The sequence below is a fragment of the Triturus cristatus genome, chromosome 9, assembly GCF_964204655.1.
Source record: "Triturus cristatus chromosome 9, aTriCri1.1, whole genome shotgun sequence".
Taxonomy (NCBI): domain Eukaryota; kingdom Metazoa; phylum Chordata; class Amphibia; order Caudata; family Salamandridae; genus Triturus; species Triturus cristatus.
The window spans coordinates 35,467,432-35,487,175 of NC_140592.1; the positions used below are offsets into that span (position 1 = coordinate 35,467,432).

Genomic DNA, 19,744 nt, shown 5'->3' on the forward strand with positions numbered 1-19,744 from the left:
AGCCCAGGGCACACTCAGTCAATGTACATTCAGCAAAAAGTGGGGGCATACCATGCAAGAAAGATGGCACTTTCTCACACCTGGGAGTTCTGGTCTTTTTCAAAGTTCAGGCAGTCTGCCTCGTGTTGCTGGAAGTCGCTGGCTGCAGGACAGGCGTCGTCTTCTCGCAGGGTCTTGGAAGCCAGAGGGAAGCCGATCGAGCCAGCGCCGAATCAGTAGTCTTCCTCGGGCTTCTCTGCACGGCATCTTCTTTGTCCTTAGGCAACTGGTTTTCAAGGTCTGAGGGAGCCTCCTAAATACTAAATTCAGGGGATGTTCTATGGGAGTAACAGGTAGCCAATGGGCTCCTCACCTCACCTGGAGTGACTACACCCTTTATTATGCCACCCCTCCTGTGAGGGCAAAGACCTAGCCCTGTTTGGAGGAGTCCCCTCATCTTCTAGATGGAGGGGACTGAAAAGTGTGCTTAACTTCACCGCCTTCAGCGGAGTTGGCAAAGGTGGGCACACCTAGTCTTGATAAGGTTTTCCACCGGTTTTCTCGCCCACAGTGGGGGTATAAACCGGGGGCTGCCATCTGCTGTATGCAGCAGAGGTTGGGAGTCACATAACAAAGGCGGCAGGCCTTTGAAGTTTCTCCTTTGAGCCCATCCTGGGGTAGGAGGGGAGACGCCTCCGCCCAGGATGTGCATTAATCTTGTCCCAGGGATCCAGAAACATGTCTGTGTAAAGTCATTCAGTGACCACACCAGTGTCAGTATGTTTTCAAGGGGCACCTCTGAGATGCCTTCTGAGTACACTGTTTAATAAATCTCACACTGGCATCGGTGTGGATTTATTACAAGGAATTTTTGCGTACCAAACAGTCCTGATTTCAGTGAAGTCATCATGGTGCTGGGAAACTAGAGTTGTCAAGTTTCCAGCCCATGCACTCCTCCTGGCACTTACAATATTTAAGAATTTACTTAAGTATTGTAGGGACATATCTACTCATGTAGATATGCTCTCACCTGTGGCATAGTGCACCCTGCTTTTGGCTGTAAGGCCTGCTAGAGGGGTAACTTGCATATACCTTCAAGCAGTGCTAGCTGGCATAGCACCCGGCAGGGTGCCATGTTGACTTTGTTGTTTTTCATCTCCCCGGGCATGCAAGCTGCAAGGGCAGCGGCATGGTCCCAGTGAGCGGGTTCCAGGGGATCCTTTTCAGCTTCCAGGCCCCAAGTACCCAGGTTACAACTTATTAGGGACTTAAAGTGGGCTGAAGTACCAATGTTAATATGTTTTAGGGAAGAAGCGCTGGCACAGGGGACCTGGTTGGCATGGACCGTGTGCGCTATAATCAAAACGACATCAAATACTAGTCAAAAAGTGGGGGCTAACCATGTCAAAAGAGGCACTTTCTCACACCCCACAAATCTGTTAAGTCTTGGAAAAAAACAGGATTTATCCTCTTATTGCTCCGCGCTGTCTTACTCAGACGATAGTCATCTCCAGTTTTACCAAACGCATGTCACTAGCTAGTTTAATATATATTTTAGAAAGCATTTGGACATTTGATGGGGGTTAGGTGTACACATTTGATTGCTCAAATTAGAGAAAGCAATTGAAATTGCCCTTTGCCCACCAAACTTATAACCTTGTAGGTTATTTTAGTTGGTCTAGCGATCCTTGGTCACTCAGTATATTGATGCTTATCTTGATTAGAAACTATCTGAGGTAAGGTTAACCTATATTAAAGCTACACTCAAACCTAACCCTATGCGACTACGCTACTTACAATTGATTACTTTCTTCCGGCCAGTTTGAGAGTCAAGCTTTAAAAACTGAACTTTCACATTCATGTAAGTTCAAGATTTTGTGGAAAAAGTTGGTTTAACGCCAGTGTACTTGTTGGCTTGTAATTCCTTGCATTTCCTTTACTGTTTTTTCTTTTTTGCAGTTCTTAGTGAGTGTCAGCAAAGAGAATTCAAATGCAGCTGAAGTTCTAGAGTCCATCTCTCATAGCGTCCGAGTGAATCCTGAAAATCTGCGCCTGGCTGAGGTAATACATCCATGGTTTAACCTAGAATGTATGTGGTTGTATTGGAAAATTAGCAGAGTAGGCAGCATATCTGTGCATGTTCAGTTCCAAGTCTTATTTACATTTTTATCCTAACACTAGGATACCCTAGATTAGCGCGACACTGTTACATATTCTGTACTCGTTATTTCACTATTGTGTGCATAGTGAGAGGGTGAAGAAAATTAGTTCATTTGGAGTACAGCCAAGGTCAAAATAGAGCCCGAAACATAAAAGAAAATAATTATTACTGTTGTCTATAGTAATTCTCAAAATCTGACATAACACTGCCCATTAATGACTTGCGTTGGATAACCCTTCAGTAGACACTTTACTTCTGATAGCCTTTTTGTTTTTTAAACTGCTGTTGGAATTCTTTTTTTTAAGAGCACACTACAGTAGCGGATAGTGTACTCCATATGATCTACGATGTGCTTCAAGCCCTGCTCTATGCCATGATGTGACTGGATTTGTGAATGTGTATACTGTGACCAACATGGAAGGAATGTAACCTTTGAAGAGTTGAGCAACTGTTTTATCTTTTTTGTGTGGAGTTAGTTCTGTGGCCATGCCTGACCATGGTCACCCGTTCATATTTACCTCTAGTCACAGCCAGAACACTATAAGGCACCTCAACCCAAGGATAACTTTAAAATTTTGTTCAGTTTCACAAAACTAGGGGACTTTGTAATTTCAAGAGGGAGAGTATTCACTCTGTGTGCTACTGCCTTCCAACAGTGTACTGCCACACGTACTACTTCTATATGATGTGCTTTCAAGACCTTCAAGGTCATCAATGTTGATAAATTGTGGCTTAGCTTTCCACTGTGACAGCCTCTTTTGGTAAATTATCTGAACAATTATGGAAAGCAGCTGCAAATGTAACTGAACTGCTGAAAGCCATTGAAGCCAACAGAGTTGGGCTAACATTTTGCTAGCTCAGGCCAGCCACAAACTGTCCACCATATTCTGAATCTTTTGTAAGCAACGCTGCACTTTCGTTTGATTTTAAAACTCCACTGTCTCAAACCATCTATGGGGCACTTATTTGTTTCAGACGATTTAGTCAAATGCCGTAATCATTAGTATTGGAAATAGGTCTATCAACATAGGCTGTGCATCTTTTCCTTACCCTAGAATTTCTAGCATCCCTCCCTTCTGTCCAACTGTGTTGTTTCCTTAAATCCTTATCCTCCAGTTACGTGGAAAGTTGCCTGGTTACCATCTACTCTAGGACATTCATGAGGTTTCTGTTTCAGATCTATAGCTTGCTGTTTCTGAGTGCGGACATTGATTATTTGTTACTATATTTTTTTGTTGTGATAAAGGGTACCTGGAGAATCTTTCAAATGCTTCTGTTGGACTTGCTCTCTTCATGAAGCAAGCTATTAATAATCTCATGTAGCATTGGTGAGAGCACTTGGCTAAGCTATTTCATCGATTGAGATGGTCAAGGACCACCCTGGCATTGTGTATCCATCACACCAGTAATGATTTCCAGCTGCTTACCAGGAGTCGGCTGTGTTAACGGAAAAAACAGGAGGAGAGAGGCACTCTGGTATCTGAAAGAGACTATTAGTTATAGATTACTTACCTTAGAATTACCCCCAGGCGTCAGACTGCAACTGGAGGATTATTTCCTTAGCAGTACCCCTGCACGTCTGTAGGTGGCGTCTGTCAACTCCACGTTTGTCGTCGTGATCGCCCCTGCGCTCTGATGTCCGTTCTTTCTTTTTCCGCGCCAGCCAACGCAGATCCGGAGAGAGCAGTACCCTTAGTCATTTTTTACTAACTCTTTTTTGACTTTTTTCGACAGTTTTCAAGTTGTTCGACTCCTGGTGCACGTAGGGATGTCCCATCAACGTACCGGTTTCAAACCTTGTGACTCCTGCCACTAGTTGTCACGAACCCGCACTTTGTGTGCCTTTGGTGCCTGCAGCGTGGCCATTACTCGAAGTCGTGCTCCGACTGTTGGGCCATGAACCCGAAGTCTTTGCGGGAGGGGTCCCGAAAGCTTCTGGCGGCCCGGCAGTCCGCTCCGCACAGCTCGAGGTCCTGATAGAGAGGGAGGTCGCCGGACCGGTCGCGTAGTCACCACCATCATTCCTCCCCGAAGTCTTCGTAATCGGGTAAGTTGAAGCACAAGAAGAAGGCGAAGAAGCACTGTCGCTTTTCGCCTTCTCCCTGTCCGTCGGCCGACACGGGACACGGAAGGTCGTCGTTCTTCGGCTCCTCCCACGGAGCCTGCTGGAATTACTCCGATCTTCCCTCCCTTCCCGGGAGTCGGAGAGTCACCTGCCCAGCTTTGTGCATTTTACGAAGCCCTCTCCCCCATCTTTGGGCAGCCCAACTCCGCTTTCGGGCCCCGCGGACTCAGCTCGAGGTTGTAGGCCTTCGATGCATTTGGTTCCGGCGCCGCAGGGCTCCCAGGTATCCAGGCCTGGATCTGGATCGATGCCGGTCAACCTCACGACCCCCCCGCCCCCAGCACCGATCTCTCTGACGACGCCTCCATCACCTCCGATGCCGGTTGGGTTCCCGGCCAGCGTCGACCCCGGCCTCCTCCTCGACTTGGACATGGAGCCGGACCAGTGTCGATTGACGCTGGCGCCGAGCTGCACTTTTGTACCATTGTTCTACCCTGGTGATCCTTATCTCCCTGAGTGGCAACCAGAGGTAGGTGAGGAGGACTGGGAGGGTTCTGTTTACCCTCTGGCAGACCAGCTTAAAGAGCCAGCCTGGAGAGAGGAGTTGGGTGTGGCCAGTGGTCTGGATACCTCGCCAGACCTTGGTATGCTTTCTCCGCCTACAGTGGCCACGGAGGAGGGAGCCTCTTACGCTGTGGTGTTGCGTAGGGTGGCTGAGGCCTTGGACCTTGAGCTTCCTATGGTGGCAGCCAGGACTAACCTCCTGACTGAGGTTTTTCAGCCGGCAGAAGCTTCTTCGGAGCCCCTTCTGCAAATCAATGAGGCCCTCCAGACATCCTTCTGGGCATCTGGTCCAAGCCCATCACAGGGGCACCTATGTATAGGATGAATGACTGACGACACCGCCCGGCCCCGGGTGACACAATTTTCCTCTCCCAACACCCTACCCCTGAGAGCTTGGTGGTCCAAGCTTCAACATCCAAAGGCGCGTTCCCTACTGCTTCCTCAGATAGGGAATCCAAGAAGCTGGACCATCTTGGGAAGATCTTTTCTTCCGCCAGTTTAGAACTGCGGTCGGTGAACACTGCATGGCTCTTGGGCCGTTACACCCACTCTGTGTGGGACACGGTTGCGCAAGTGCTGCCAGAGTGCCTGGAGGAGGCCCAGGCCGTACTCTCCCCTGCAGTCGCAGAGGGTAGAGATGCAGCAAAGTTCGCCATTCGATGTGGGCTGGATGCCGCCGACTCGCTAGGTAGAACGATTTTTACGTCCATACCCCTGAGGCGCTACGCCTGGCTGAGGTCCACTGGCTTCTCCGCGGATGTCCAATCGACACTTTTGGACATGCCCTTTGATGGCCGTCGCCTGTTTGCCAAAAGGCGGACAATGCCCTTGAGCGCTTCAATGACTCTAGAGCTACGAACATGGGCCTCGCTGCCACCTCTCGCCTCGTTCAGTCTTCCTTTCGTGGCTACGGAAGGGGTGCCCCACCCAGGGCCACATGCCTTCGCAAGCTACCCAGCCGCTGCGCGGCCGGGGACCCAGCGCTATGGGTCTAGGGGCCAGCTGGCGGACCAGTCCACCTGTGCCCCCTCGGCAGCAGCCTCCAAACCTTTCTAGTCCTACCTTTCAGGGCCACCAGTTGCTGGCAGGATCTGCCATCACCCCACTGGCACATCACCACGTCGGACAGGTGGGTTTTTCAGATAGTCCGAAGGGGCTACTCCCTCCCCATCGAGACTACCTCTCCCTCTATGCCACCAACACTCCATCGCATGTCAGAGGATCACTTGGCCCTTCTCTGTCAGGAAGTTATGGCTCTCTTGGCCAAGGGAGCTCTCGAGTGCGTTCCTGTCCCAGAAGTAGGTCGTGGTTGTTACTCCCACTACTTCCTGGTACCCAAGAAGGACAAAGGCCTGCGTCCTATCTTGGATCCCTGGGACGTCAACCGCTTCCTCCGGAAGGAGAAGTAAAAAATGTTGACATTAGCTCAGGTCCTGTCTGCCCTCAACCATGGAGACTGGATGGTAGCGTTGGACTTGCAGGACACTTCCACATCCCCGTCCTGCCAGCCCACAGGCGTTCCCTATGGTTCACGGTAGGCCACAAGCATTTTCGGTTTACCCTGCTCCCCTTTGGCCTTTCCAGTGCCCCTCGGGCATTCACAAAAGTGATGGCGGTGGTCGCAGCTCATCTGCGCAGATCAGGGTTTCAAATCTTCCCCTATCGACAACTGGCTGTTGAAGGCGGGCTCGCCCCAGAGTGTCGGCTCCCACCTCCAGACTACGGCGGCCCTCCTGCACTCTCTGGGGGTCACTATCAACGTGACAAAGTCGCACCTAATTCCCTCTCAGAAGCTCCTTTTCACCAGAGCAGTTCTGGATACAGCGCAGTTTCGGGCTTATCCTCCCGAGTAGCGAGTCCAGAATATTCAGGCTATGATACAGATGGTTCAGCCCCTGTCACGTGTTTCGGTGAGAATGACCCTGAGGCTGCTGGGCCTCATGGCCTCCTGCATCCTGCTGGTGGATCATGCCAGGTGGCATATGCGGGCTCTGCAGTGGGACCTGAAGTTCCAGTGGACGCAGCATCAGAGGAATCTTTCAGATTGCGTCCAGATCTCGGAGGGCACTGCACACCAATTGCAGTGGTGGCTAACGAACCAGAATTGGGTCAACGGCTGATCCCTCTCCCTTCCCCAACCAGAGTTCACAGTGGTGACAGATGCGTCCCTCCTGGGATGGTGCGGCCACATGGGAGAGGCAGAGATCAGAGGCCTATGATCTCCAGCGGAGTCCGGGCTCCACATCAATATTCTGGAGCTCCGGGCGATTTGTCTAGCACTGAAGGCATTCCTTCCTTCTGTCAAAGGAAGGGTAGTGCAGGTTTTCACGGACAACACCACTGCCATGTGGTACTGCAACAAACAGGGCGGGGTGGGGTCGTGGACCCTGTGCCAAGAGGCTTTTCGCCTTTGGACGTGGCTGGAACATCAGGGCCTGGTGGTTCAACACCTAGCAGATTCTCTGAACGCCAGGGCGGACGAACTCAGCTGCTGGTGCATGATGGATCATGAATGGCGTGTTCACTCTGAGGTGGTGCAAGGTCTCTTTCAGCATTGGGGAGAGCCTTGCTTAGATCTGGTATCCCGAGCTCTTTTACCTGGCCATCGATCCTCCGATCAGACTGCCTTGTCAGGAGGATCTTATGTTGCAACAGCAGGAGACGGTCCTCCACCCGAACCTGTCCAGCCTCCACCTCCGTTCTTGGAGATTGAGCGGCGGCAGTTGACGGCTTTCGACCTTCCTCCCGAAGTCTGTAATGTCATCTTGGCAGCCAATCATCCCTCCACTAAAACAGTATACTCCTGTAGATGGAACAATTTTGTGGCATGGTGCACAACAAAGGCTGTGGATCCCCTTTCTGCCCCTCTTTCAGAAGTTCTCCTCTTTATTCTATCTTTGGCCCAGCAGAGCTCTGATCTGGGCACCCTTAAAGGCTATCTTTCAGATATTTCGGCCTTTCTTCGCCTTCCTGATCCGCATTCTCTTTTCAAGTCCCCTATTGTATATAGGTTTCTTAAGGGCATTACTCACCTCTTTCCTCCTATTCCTTTTGTAATGCCCCAGTGGGACTTGAATCTGCTGTTAACTTACCTTATGTGTGCTCCTTTCGAGCCACTACATAATTGTCCTCTCAGACTCTTGACCCTAAAGACTGCTTTGCTGATTGCCATCACCTTTACTCTCAGGGTGAGTGAGCTTCTGGCTCTTTCTTCTACACCTCCTTTCCTGGCTGTCCATCCGGACAAGGTTGTCCTTCGAACTAGCCCTTCTTTTCATCCCACAGTGGCTACCTCTTTCCACATAGGACACTTGCCGACCTTCTTCCTGCCCCCGAATTCTTCCGAGGAGGAGAGACTCCACCGTCTGGATCCAAAACGTGCGTTCTCATTTTATTTGGACTGCACAAAACAATTCCAGGTGAACAATCAACTCTTTGTTGGCTATGTGGGCGGGCCGTGCTAAAACGGACCATCTCTTGAGGGGTCGTTCTTTGCATTAAGATCTGTTATTTGTTATTCCTTAGCGAAAAAGGAGCCTCCGGTAGGACTGCGCGCCCATTCCACCAGGGCGACGACAGCCACTACGCTTTGGAACGTGGAGTCCCTCTCGGTGATATCTGCCAAGCAGCCATTTGGGCATCTTTGCACACGTTCACTAAACATTACTGCCTGGATTGTCAAGTCCGGAGAGCCGGCTTCTTTGGCCGTTCAGTTCTCCAAGACTTTCTGGTGTGAACTTGGTTTGCAGACCCACCTCCGGGGTTGGTATTACTGGGGTATCTATTCTAAGGTAAGGAATCTATAACTAATTGTCTCTTACCTTCGATAACAATATATCTGTAAGAGACATATATTAGTTTTAGATTCCTACTCCCCCACCCATCCTCCCCGTTCTGTGAACTGACTCTAGTGTAAGGGACTGCCTTTTAGGGCCTTACTTTTGTGCACCAGTAGTCAGTGTCTTGCATGGCTCTGCGCTTCTTAAAAGGAATGAACATCAGCGCGCAGGGGCGGCGTCTAAGTAGATACCACGACGTCATCCCGGCGATGCCGACGACCAACGCGGAGTTGACCTACGCCACCTACAGACGCGTAGAGGTGCTGCTAAGGAAAGAAATTCTCCGGATCTAGTTTGACGCCTGGGGGTAATTCTAAGGTAAGGAATCTATAAGTAATATATGTCTCTTACAGATATATCGATATATCGTTCCCGAAGGTAAGTAACTTGTTCTTTATGACCATTTCAGAAGCCTTACATGAAGTTGTTATCCTGCTGCTACCTTTTTTCACCTTGAATCACTTAAACTATTTAATCACCTTTCCTATATTCCCCGCACAAAACCGGCATCATCTTTCAGATATTGAATTGTGGTGACCTTTATTGAGAATGTTACTCAGTTCTTTTGTAATATTTCCTCCTTCAAAAAAGCAAGCATTGTATTGTTATATTTATGTAGCACTTACTAATCCTAAGTGAGGCGGTGAAGCGCTTCTCTGCATAGGTACCAGACTACACCACGGTTGGTGTATGATTGGATGGTTGTTGTCTTTCTTCTGATCCTGTGTGGAAAGTGTTTGTGTCGTGCATGAGGACCGTCGAGATGTGGTTTCCATGTTATGGGACGTAGCTCTTAGCTTTGTGATAGATGAAGAAGTGTGAGAGATAGGTGCACAGTTTATTTTCTATAAGCTGTCAGCTTTGAACACTGCTGAATGTCCTTTTATGGTATCTTTTATGTGCATAGTTCACTTAACTGGTTACTGCACTTGATTGTTCATTCTGAGATTTTTGTTTAAAGTTAATGGTATTGAGCTGGCATGGGTTAAAGAAAGAAATGGTGGAGAGATTTTCTGGGATAGAATTAGTTGGTATTATCCCATAGCCGATTGTCATTCTGAGGTATCAAGAAGTGGCTGTAGAATGTAGCTAATCTGATAGACTTCTAGCAGCAGATTCCTTACCTTCGAATATTCCCTGGCATCAGACTTGATCTAGACAATTTTTTATTTTTTTTTACATTTTATTTTGGAATGAACAATCATGTTGGCGTACACATCCACTCGCCAACAACCCTGGGGCCGGCTACTTTGTATCTGACAATCACTACGTGTCTCAGCGGATCCCACATCCCGGGGGCCGGGTATCGCTGTCTTATACATACAATAATTCAACAACTCTATTCGTGAATGCCGCCCAACATGTCAATGCTTATAGTCTTTTCCCTGAATGGGAGCACACAGTTTTCTTCTTGAAAAATCGCCAAACTAATTATCAACACCCCCCCCCCCCCCACAACTTTTAAAAGAACCTGTCAGTTGCTCCCAAGGGCTCCCCCTCGTACTCAATGCCTGTTCAGGTCTTGCTTTACCTAACTGGAGCACACCCAGCCCAACCGTACCACATGACCAACTGCGCCTTCCAGTTCTCAATCCGCAGCACAGAGTGCATGTACCCTTCTACGCTCCAATAGTAGAACTCCGCCCGCTGTCGCAAAACACCCTTATCCAGCCTCCATGTCCGGGGCAAGCGCACCCTCCTCCCCAGCATCGAGCCTTGCACCTGCTCCACCGCTCTTGAGGTAGTCCGCATACAATCCCCAAAAGTTCTTTGGCCTGCTCCTCGGAGGTAGCAGTTCACTAAACGTCTCCGACTGCGTACAGCAATATAGCACATCTCGCTTCCACTGCGCTATTGTGGGCAATGGGCCTCGCATCCAGCACAAAGCAACTCTGCGCTTGGCTATTAGCATGCCCATGTCCACTAGCCTACGCGCTGCCTTCGGGAGCCACCTCGTGTGTCCTAGCAGTGCCACCGCGGGATCCAGTAGCTTGATCTAGACAATTTTTGAGCAGTACCCTTGCACGCTGGTAGGTGGCGTTGTCTGCTCCTGAAATGACATGTGTGCTAATTATATAGGCGCCACCCCTGGCGTTCTGACGTCAGTTCTTTCCTTTCCGCACCAGATAGCGCTGATCCGGTCTGAGCTACCACTCAGACACTTTTTGACTGGCATTTTTCAGCGTTTTGTCAAATTGTTTTGAGACTTTTTTTATCCCGGTGTGAGGAATGTCGCCCAAGAAACTGGCTGCTTTCAAATCATGTGGAGCCTGTCGCAGGCAGATATCGGTGATAGACCCCCACTTGGTGTGTTTGTGGTGCTTTGAGTGGGACCACAACTCCAGACCGGGAAAGACTGCCACACCGTGCATTCAGAGGCGCTGAGGGAGCGCTCCGTCAAGCTCCTCGCTGCCCAAAGTCTGTGTACTACACGACGCTCGAGATCCCGATCGCACTGAAGGTCCTGCTCACAGAACCCTTCCCCCACAGTCGTCGCCACATCTAAATCATCAGGGTAATCGAGTAAGTCCCACAACCCTAAGATGCTGAAGGCCTGGAGTAGGCCCTGCAAGTTGGCAGAACCTGAACCTGGGTCCACTCTGCGCTCTCCGATTTTCCCGAATTTGGAGCGACCCCCACCGAGCTGAAGGAGTAGTATGAGGCCATGCACCTCATATTTGGGCGGCCCGGCTACTCTGGAGCAACTCTGGGCCCCACGGGTGGGAGAGGGGCCCCTACTGGACCCTCATCAGCAGGTTCATTCTCGGTGTCATTTGGGCCACATTGATCCTTTGCTGGATCCAGAGCGTAGCCACCCGTAAACCCAAGACCTTCTTCCGCTCCAGTCCTGAGGCCCTTGGCCATGCGGACACCCCTAGGTGGAGCTCCTACCGTTGTTATTCCAGGCTCTGACACAGAGCTGTATGGGCATTGTCCGACGCCAACCCCGGCACCAACCGAGTTCATGCTATCCGGAGCGGAGCCAATGCCTTATTTGTTTGATAGGCCTGGAGAGTGAGACGTATGGGAGGGGGCTATGGACCGTAATGGTTTTCAGCTCCCAGATGAGGACAGGACAATTGGTCCGAGGAGCTGGTGGAGGCCAGTGGGTTAGACACCTCACCTAACACTGGCCTGGTCTCTCCTCCTGCTATGGCTCTGGAGGAGGGGAGCCTCTTTTGAATTGGTGGTGTGTAGGGCGGCTAGGGTTTTGGACATCCAGTTTCCCACAGCGGTAGTCAAGGCAAATGTCTTGATGTAGGTGCTTGAGCCAAGAGTCTCACCTTCAGTGAAGCCCTTACAGACCTCCTACTCTGGGCCTTGACCAAGCCCTGCACATGGGTTCCTGTGCATAGGACTATAGCAGGCCTCCATCGCCCCAATCCTAGGTGCCCCAGGTTCCTTACTCTGCACCCCACCCCGTAGAGCTTGGAGTTCCAAACCTACACATCCAGAATTATTCCCGGCATGTTTTCTACTACTCCACCTGATAGGGAATCTAGGAGGCTGGATAACTTTGGGAAGAGAATGTTCACTTCCGCCAGCCTAGCACTGCGATGTAGGAAGCTGGCTCTTCATATATTGGACCAAAAAGAGGTACACCATGTAAAGAGTCCAGGCAAACTCCAATTGGTTCACAGAGACACAAATCCTCTCTTATGTGGTAGTGTGAGCGGGCAGTAAGGCATATCAGAGAGTTATGCTAAGCATTTATAGTACACACAAAGGCAGTAAATGAGACATAGCCTCAATAAAGAAATGCAACACTAATTAAAAAAAGTAACACAGATTTTTATTTGAATTGAGATACCAAGAGCATCAGAATCGGGTAAGTACTTTTTGAGAACATTTTTTACAGGTTCCAAAAGTTCACTTGTTACGGGACTGTTCTCCTGGGCTTAATGTGAGTATGGGGCAAGGTCCAAGGCAACACCAACAGGCCACCTCGGGCAGCACTGGGGCTGCCGGGTGCAGAGGTGCGTTTCAGCTTCAGGTGCCCCGTTCAATTCAATGTGAAACAGTTTGGTTATAAAGAGGCTGCAAGCAGGGACTGGGAGGCTAGTCAGGGTGAATCCACAGGGAGGTGGTGGTGAGGGGGGCTCAGCCCTTGAGATGCTCGGGTAAATAGGGACACCGTTGGTCCACTTCTCCTCGGACTGTGGGGCTTAGGTGCTTCTAGGTGTCGGGTTCACATGGCAGGAGAAACTCACAGTAATTGGTCCCTGTAAAAAGAGGCCACAGATGGCGGCTGGAAGTCCAGTCAGGCCCAGACCCAACGGTGGGCTCAGCTCTTGAGTGCTCGGGACCCCATGGGCACAGTCACCTCCCTCAGACTTGGGCTGTGGGGCTTGGGTGCAGAGGTGTTTTGCGGGGTGGGGTGGGGGCGGTCGGAGACTCACTCTGTCAGGTTCTTGATAAAAGGGGCAAACCGGACAGCTGGGCCACTCGATGTGAGTCTCACTGTCCCTGAAGTCCCTCGATGTGGAGGTCAGCCTTTCTTGGTGTTGGTGTCTGGGCTAGACACAACAAGCCTTGATTGCTGCAAGGAGTCCCGTACCCTGGGTATTGGTGCTGTGCAGCTCCGGTCGGTCCTGGCGTCCCCACACTTGGAGGAGGATGGATCTGACCCGTGGGAACACAGCAACCACTTTCTGGGCAGCTGCAGTGTCGGTAGGACAGGTAAGTGGCAGGATGGTGAACTGGACCTTGCTTCTTTGGTGCTTGTGGCTGCACGGGCGTAGCTCCTCTACTTCAAGGGAGATTCTCTGGTGATTTACGAAGCACTGGTAGCCCTCTGGCATTCTTGGAGTCTGCACAGTGGCAGGACGATTCTGTTTCTTCCACAATTGTTGGGGGCAACAGGCAGGCTGGCAGGGTTGGTGCAAAGTCAGTGGTTGTTCTTCTGTTCTAATCCAGCACTATTCTTTGTCCACTCCATCTTAGTCTGTCAAAATCTGAGTTCCTGGTGTAGGGGGGGTCCCATTAATACTCCATTTAGGGACGTTATAGGGAGTGAAGTGTTGAAGCCAATGGGCTACTTACTGTCGGGGGTCACTACAATCTCCTAGATAACCACTTCCTTTGGGGAGTAGGCATCACCCTGTCCCAGAATTCCTAATTCCAGCACACACAAGATGGTGGAAGTCTTATCTCTGTGTTCACTTAAGGCTGCCCACCCTAGAGGTGTTTCCAGCCTGGCAGTGCAACATGCCTCCTGCATAGCTAATTGTCCTGCCTGTCCTGGTGCCAAATGGGCCCAGTCAGTGGGTGGCCTTTTCCTTGTATGGGGAAACCTTAGGTCGCATATCAAAGGCGGCAGAGGCCTTTGTAGCCTCCTGACTTGATATGCTGATTTAATAGCTTTCTTGGAGGAGGAGGAGGTGTAAACACCTCCTGCCAGAGCAGGCATTGTTTCTGACCTCTGAGAGCGGTACTCTCACCTCCTAGATGGTCAGAAACTTGTCTGTGGGATCAGGCTGGACTAGACCAGTCAGCCAGCACACTAGAGGGTTAGTAGGGTTCAGGGGGTACCTCTAAGGTACCCTCTGGGTGCATGTATTAATAAATCCATCACTTTAATGAGTGTGGGTTGATACCAAACACTATGTTTCATTGAAGCCATTGTTTTGACCAGTGCACTGTATATACCTTAAGATGGCTTCCCTGCTCACTTGCAATATCCAGCAGTGTAACTAGACATTACAGGGGCATATCTGCTCATGTACATATGTCCTCACATGTGCTATAATGCACCCTGCCTTGGGGCTCCAAGATCTGCTGTACGGTTGACTTACATATTCCAAGCAGTGTCTTTAGCATGGCACACAGGAGTGTGCCATTCCATGTTTTCATCCATGGTTTGCACCATGACACGCAGCCTGTAATGGCAGTTTGTGTGGAATTTGTGTGTGGGTCACTTAGGGTGGCATAACATATGCTGTAGTACCTATGCCCTAGGTACTATTTACTAGGGACTTACAGTGGTGCTAAAGTCCTTAGCCAGTTGTAGAACTATTAGACATTACCTTGCAGGCCTCAGTGCCCTGTCTAAAAGTCGAAAAACCACATCTAGTAGCTAAAAAGAGGGGACAAAGTGGGGTGACAACTGCTACAAATGCCCAGTTTCCTACGGTCGTTGAACACCATGATCCTATTGGGCCGTTATTCCCATACGATTTGGGACTCTGTTGCGCAAGTGCTGCCTATGGTCTCGGAGGAGGCCCAAGCCATACTTACCCAGGCTGTTCCTAATCAAAGAGATGCAGCTAACTAAGTTCACCATAAGGTGTGGACTCGACGCGAACGTCTCGCTGGGCTGAGCGATTTAATCGCTGGTGGTCTTGCGGGGCGATGCATGGCTGAGAACGACTGACGCTTCAGGGGATGTCAAGACTTTCCTCATGGACATGCCCTGTTATGGCTCTCGCCTAGTTGGAGAGAAGGCGGATTCAGCTTTGAACACTTTAAGATATATCTGAGGTATGGCCAGTTCCTTGGGCTTGTCTATGGACCCTCGACAACCCCAATCTGTCTTTTTGTGACCATGAGAGGGGTCTCCCACTGTGCCCATTCCCTTTGAGCCACCACAGCCAACAGGCTTACCAGCCTTTTGATGGCAGAGGACGCGGGTCCTATAGACAATAATGAACAGGTGGCCAGCGGTCGGGTAATTCCTCTCCCAGTCCTCCCTCCCAGCAGCCGCTACTTCCAAGCCTCTTTAGTTTGCCCTCCGACCATCATGGGCACCCAATGGGGGCAAGGGGGGGGTGCAGAAAACTGCATCACCTGTCCTCTTGGCGGTCAGTGACATCAGACCACTGGGTCCTACAGAGCGTCCAAAGGGGCTACTCCCTTCCCTTAGTGACTACCCTGCCACCCACTTACAATCTGCTGACTGAGTACCATCCTTCCTTGCTCCATCAAGAAGTCCTGGCTCTCTTTGCCAAGGTAGCCATTGAGCAGGTGCCTGCATCAGAAGTAGGTCGTGGTTGCTATTCCCGCTAGTTTCTGGTGCCAAAGAAGGAAGTAGGACTTTGTCCTATCCTAGAGCTGCACCTTCTTAACCTTCTTGAAAAAGGAGAAGTTTAAGATGCTCAAGTTCGCCTAAGTTCTGTTTGCCTTGGACCCTGTAGACTGGATGGTAGTGCTGGACTTGTAAGACTCCAATTTCCCGTTCTGCCTGCCCATAGACATTACCTGCAGTTCATGGTGGACCAAGAGCACTTTCAGATTGCTGTGCTCCCTTTTGGCCTTTCCAGTGCCCCTCAGGTGTTTACAAAAGTGTTGGGGGTGGTTGCAGCTCATCTGCAGAAGTGGAGGGGTTCCAGTCTTCCCCTACCTAGACAATTGGCCAGACTCACACCAGGCAGTCGTCTCCCACCTTCAGATTATGTCGAACCTCCTGCACTTGGGGCAAGTGGCCCCTGACTCCCTCTCAAACACTCCCTTTTATCTGAGCCATTCTGGACAAACTGCAGTTTCGGTTCTATTGTCCCAAGTGGCGAGGCCAGGATATTCAGGCTATGATTTGGATGTCTCAGCTGCTATCTTGCATTTTGGTGAGATGATGCTGTTGGGCCTCATGGCTTCCTGCACGCTGCTAGTTACTCATGCCAGCTTTCATATGCGGGCTCTGCAGTGGGATCTTAAGTACCAGTGGACGCAGCATTAGGGGCAATCTCTCTGACATGGTCCATATCTCAGAGGGAACTGCAGTGGTGGCTAATGAACCACGATTGGGTCAGTGGCAGGCGTTTTGTCCTTCCCCCACCCAGAGATGAGTGTAGTGTCATATGCGTCACTCCTTGGCTGGGGTGGCCATCTGAGAGAGGTGGAGATCAGAGGATTCTGGTCGCCGGCGGAGTCCGTCCTCCACATCAACCTGTTGGAGCTTCAGGGGATTCCCGTGCCATTGAAAGCCTTACTTCCTTCAATCAAGCAAAGGCTGGTGCAGGTGTTCACGGACACCACCACTGCCGTGTGGTACTGCAGCTAACAAGGCGGGGTGGGGTCATGGACACTCTGTCAAGAGACCCTGCGTCTCGGGATATGTCTGGAACATCAGAGCATTTCCCTGGTGTTACAGCACCTGGGTGGCTGTCTGAACGCCAGAACGGACAAACTCATCCAAAGCTATCTAACGGATCATAAATGGTGTTTCCTTCCGAAGGTGGTGCACGATCTCTTTTAGCAGTAGGAGAGAGCCTTAGTTATATCTGTTCGCCAGAACACAAAGTGTCAGGAGTTTTGCACGGTGGAGTTTCCAAGGCGAGACTTGCTCGGAGTTGCTTTTCATCTTGAGTGGAACTCAGGCCTCCTGTACACCTTTCTGCCAGTACCACTCCTTCCTTGAGTTCTCAAGAAGGTCAGGAACGACCGGGCCAAAGTAATTCTTGTGGCTCCGGATTGGGCACGGAAAGTCTGGTATCCTGAGCTGCTGCTGAGCATGACCAACGGTCCTCCAGTCAAGCTGCCTCTTCGAGAGGATCTACTATTGAAGCAACATGGGAGTGCCCTGCACCAGACCCTGCCCACCCTCCACCCTCATGCATGGAGATTGAGCGGCATCAGTTGACAGCTTTCAATCTTTCTCCTCAGAAGTCTGTAATGTTATTCTGACAGCCATACATCCATCCAACAAATCTGTATACGCCTGCTGTTGGGACAAGTTTGTGTTCTAGTGTGCTTCCTGCAACATTGACCCCCTATATGCATCTCAGTCTCTTTCAAGTTCTCTTGTTCACATTGTCTTTATCCCATCAGTGCTCTGCTTTAGGCACAGTTAAGTGTTACCTTTCTGCTATCTTGACATTATTGTGGTTGCCGGACCAACCTTCTCTCTTTAAGTCACCTGTTGTGGCTAGGTTCCTTAAAGGCCTGCAACATCGGTTTCAACCTACGCCCTTAATCATGCCTCAGTGGGTCCTCAACCTGGTCCTCACCGTTCTCATGTGTGCAGCATTTGAGTCTGCACAATTGCCCTCTTAGGCAATTGACCATCAGCACTGCCTTTTTAGTGGCCATAACATTGTCATGGAGGGTAAGCGAACTACAAGCGCTTTTGGGGCACCTTCTTTAAACCACCTTTTACCCAGACAAGCTGGTTGTCTGAACGCGTGCCTCATTCCTTCCAAAGATCATGACTCCATTCCATAAAGGCCAAAAAATCACCCTACCTATTTTCTTTGCTCCACCTCATCCCTCTAAAGAAGAGTAGAGACTCCACCGCCTGGAGTCAAAGAGTGTTATCATTCTACCTTGACCACTCAAGAGTTTCGGGTGGCGATCAACTGTTCGTAGGCTATGTGGGAGCAAAAAAAGGGAAAGCTGTACAGAAGAGAACCATCTTACTATGGATAGTCGTATGCATTAAGATCTGCTGATCATTGGCCAAGAAACATCCCCCGAGGGCTTGTGGGCTCACTTCACCAGAGCCAAGGCTGCGACAACTGCGTTAGGGCGTGTCAACCCAGTACTGGACATCTGCCAGGTGGCAATGTGGGCCTCACTGCACACGTTCACCAAGCACTACTGTCTGCCAGCCAGGGCTGTCATGACAGGCAGTTTTACCATTCAGCCCTGCAGGTCTTTCTCATATAATTGATCTGAAAGGCCCACCTCCAGGGAGGTATTGCTTGGGTATCTATTCTGAGGTAAGGAGTGTGAGAAGGTGGCCTGATATATGCTGTCCACTAGTTCTAGTGGGCACCTTGTATCAGTCCAAACAACCCCTTATGGTGATAGGTTCAAGACAAGCTTTATTGAAAGCTATCCTAGTGGTAGCTATAGAGAGCAGCCTTCAGGCTAAGTCTTGAAGGAATGTAAAGCAGCTTGTTTTACCAGTCTATAATCTCTTGAATTATCAAATGAAAAGACAACCACACCAGTTATATGTTTACAATATATGTATTTAGTATAAAACACACCCCTCTAGTCTCTTTATGAGACTGGAGTTCGAAGTACTCAGTTTACAAGTCAGCAAATATTAGTAATAGCACAAATGCATGTTTGGGCCCTAGGGGCGTACCAAACCATATACCAAAAAAGTGGTATAAGAACCACAACTGTAATAGACACTAGGCCTATAGTCTCTAGAATCGCTGGGACCCCAAGGAACCACCCAAGGTAGTGACACGGGGGACCCACGGGGACTGTATGCAGTGTGTAAACAAAACCGCGGGTTCCCGTTATCTTCTATGGGCAATGGCGCGGTTGGAAATTTAAAGATTAGGGACACTTCTAATCGAGTCAGGACCAAAACCCTTCTGGACTTAAGAAGTTCTAGGGCTAGCACCCACGAGAGCACCGGAGTACTCGAGTTACCTCACCCAAGGATACCGGGTGCATAGGTGTATTTTGGTGTCGCGCTGCGTCGTCGATTTCAATGGGAGCCTGCAAAGAACTGCTGCTGCCATGAAGAGAAGTGTCCGCCAAGATCCACGCCTGGATCTGGGATGGAAGGAACCTGAAAGCAGAGGGTACAGAGTCTGGGTCACTTGCCAGTGACCTAGGGCAGGATGGACCAATGCCCACAGATGTCGGGTGCTTCAGGTGAGTTGATGGGTGTCTTCACTCTTCAGCCACGAGGTCCAGGCGCCTTCGACGAAGTCCACGAGCTGGATTCGAGCTGTCCCACGAAGTCTGTCGAGTGCTGCGGTGTTGGCGACCAGAATGGACCCAACAAGCCTTGGCTACGGCAAGTCACTGGAATTTAGAGAAAGGACTGCGGTGCAGACCAGCAAGGTCTGAGGGACTCACCCAGCGAGGGTAAGTCAGGGCACTCCTGGAGCAACCAGGAAAGCCCAAGTAGAAAAGGAGTTGCCTTCGTGGGGACCTGCTAGCCAACAGGCTAGTGATCGCGAAGGAGCCTCGAGCGGTCGCACTTGAAGCTGGCCCACGTGTCTCTCGTTGAGTGGAGGCCAACTATCTTCGGTGCAGGAGGTGCTCAAGGCTGGGGCTACTCGGAGCCCAAATCACAACTTCGAGGAGGACCAGGAAGATAGTGTTGCTGCAAAAGTTCACAGTGTCCAGGGGGTCACGGTTCCACGTCACCCACGATAGCCACGGGCCTCAGCTTTGCTGTGGACACAGGGTAGCCTCGGGGAAGTCTGGAAATCCTCTGGTGAGGCAAAGACT

At 50.4% G+C, this 19,744-nt stretch overlaps 1 protein-coding gene across 9 annotated transcripts in view; it reads left to right on the forward strand.

Annotated features, from left to right (window-relative positions):
* Window positions 1-19,744, forward strand: part of USP19 (ubiquitin specific peptidase 19) — a 638,025-nt gene that overhangs the window by 378,410 nt on the left and 239,871 nt on the right. For all 9 annotated transcript variants that reach the window (XM_085624327.1, XM_085624331.1, XM_085624330.1 and 6 more), the window contains one exon: window positions 1,939-2,040. In XM_085624327.1, the coding sequence (XP_085480453.1) occupies window positions 1,939-2,040 (102 nt within the window). The remainder of the gene's footprint in view (window positions 1-1,938; window positions 2,041-19,744) is intronic.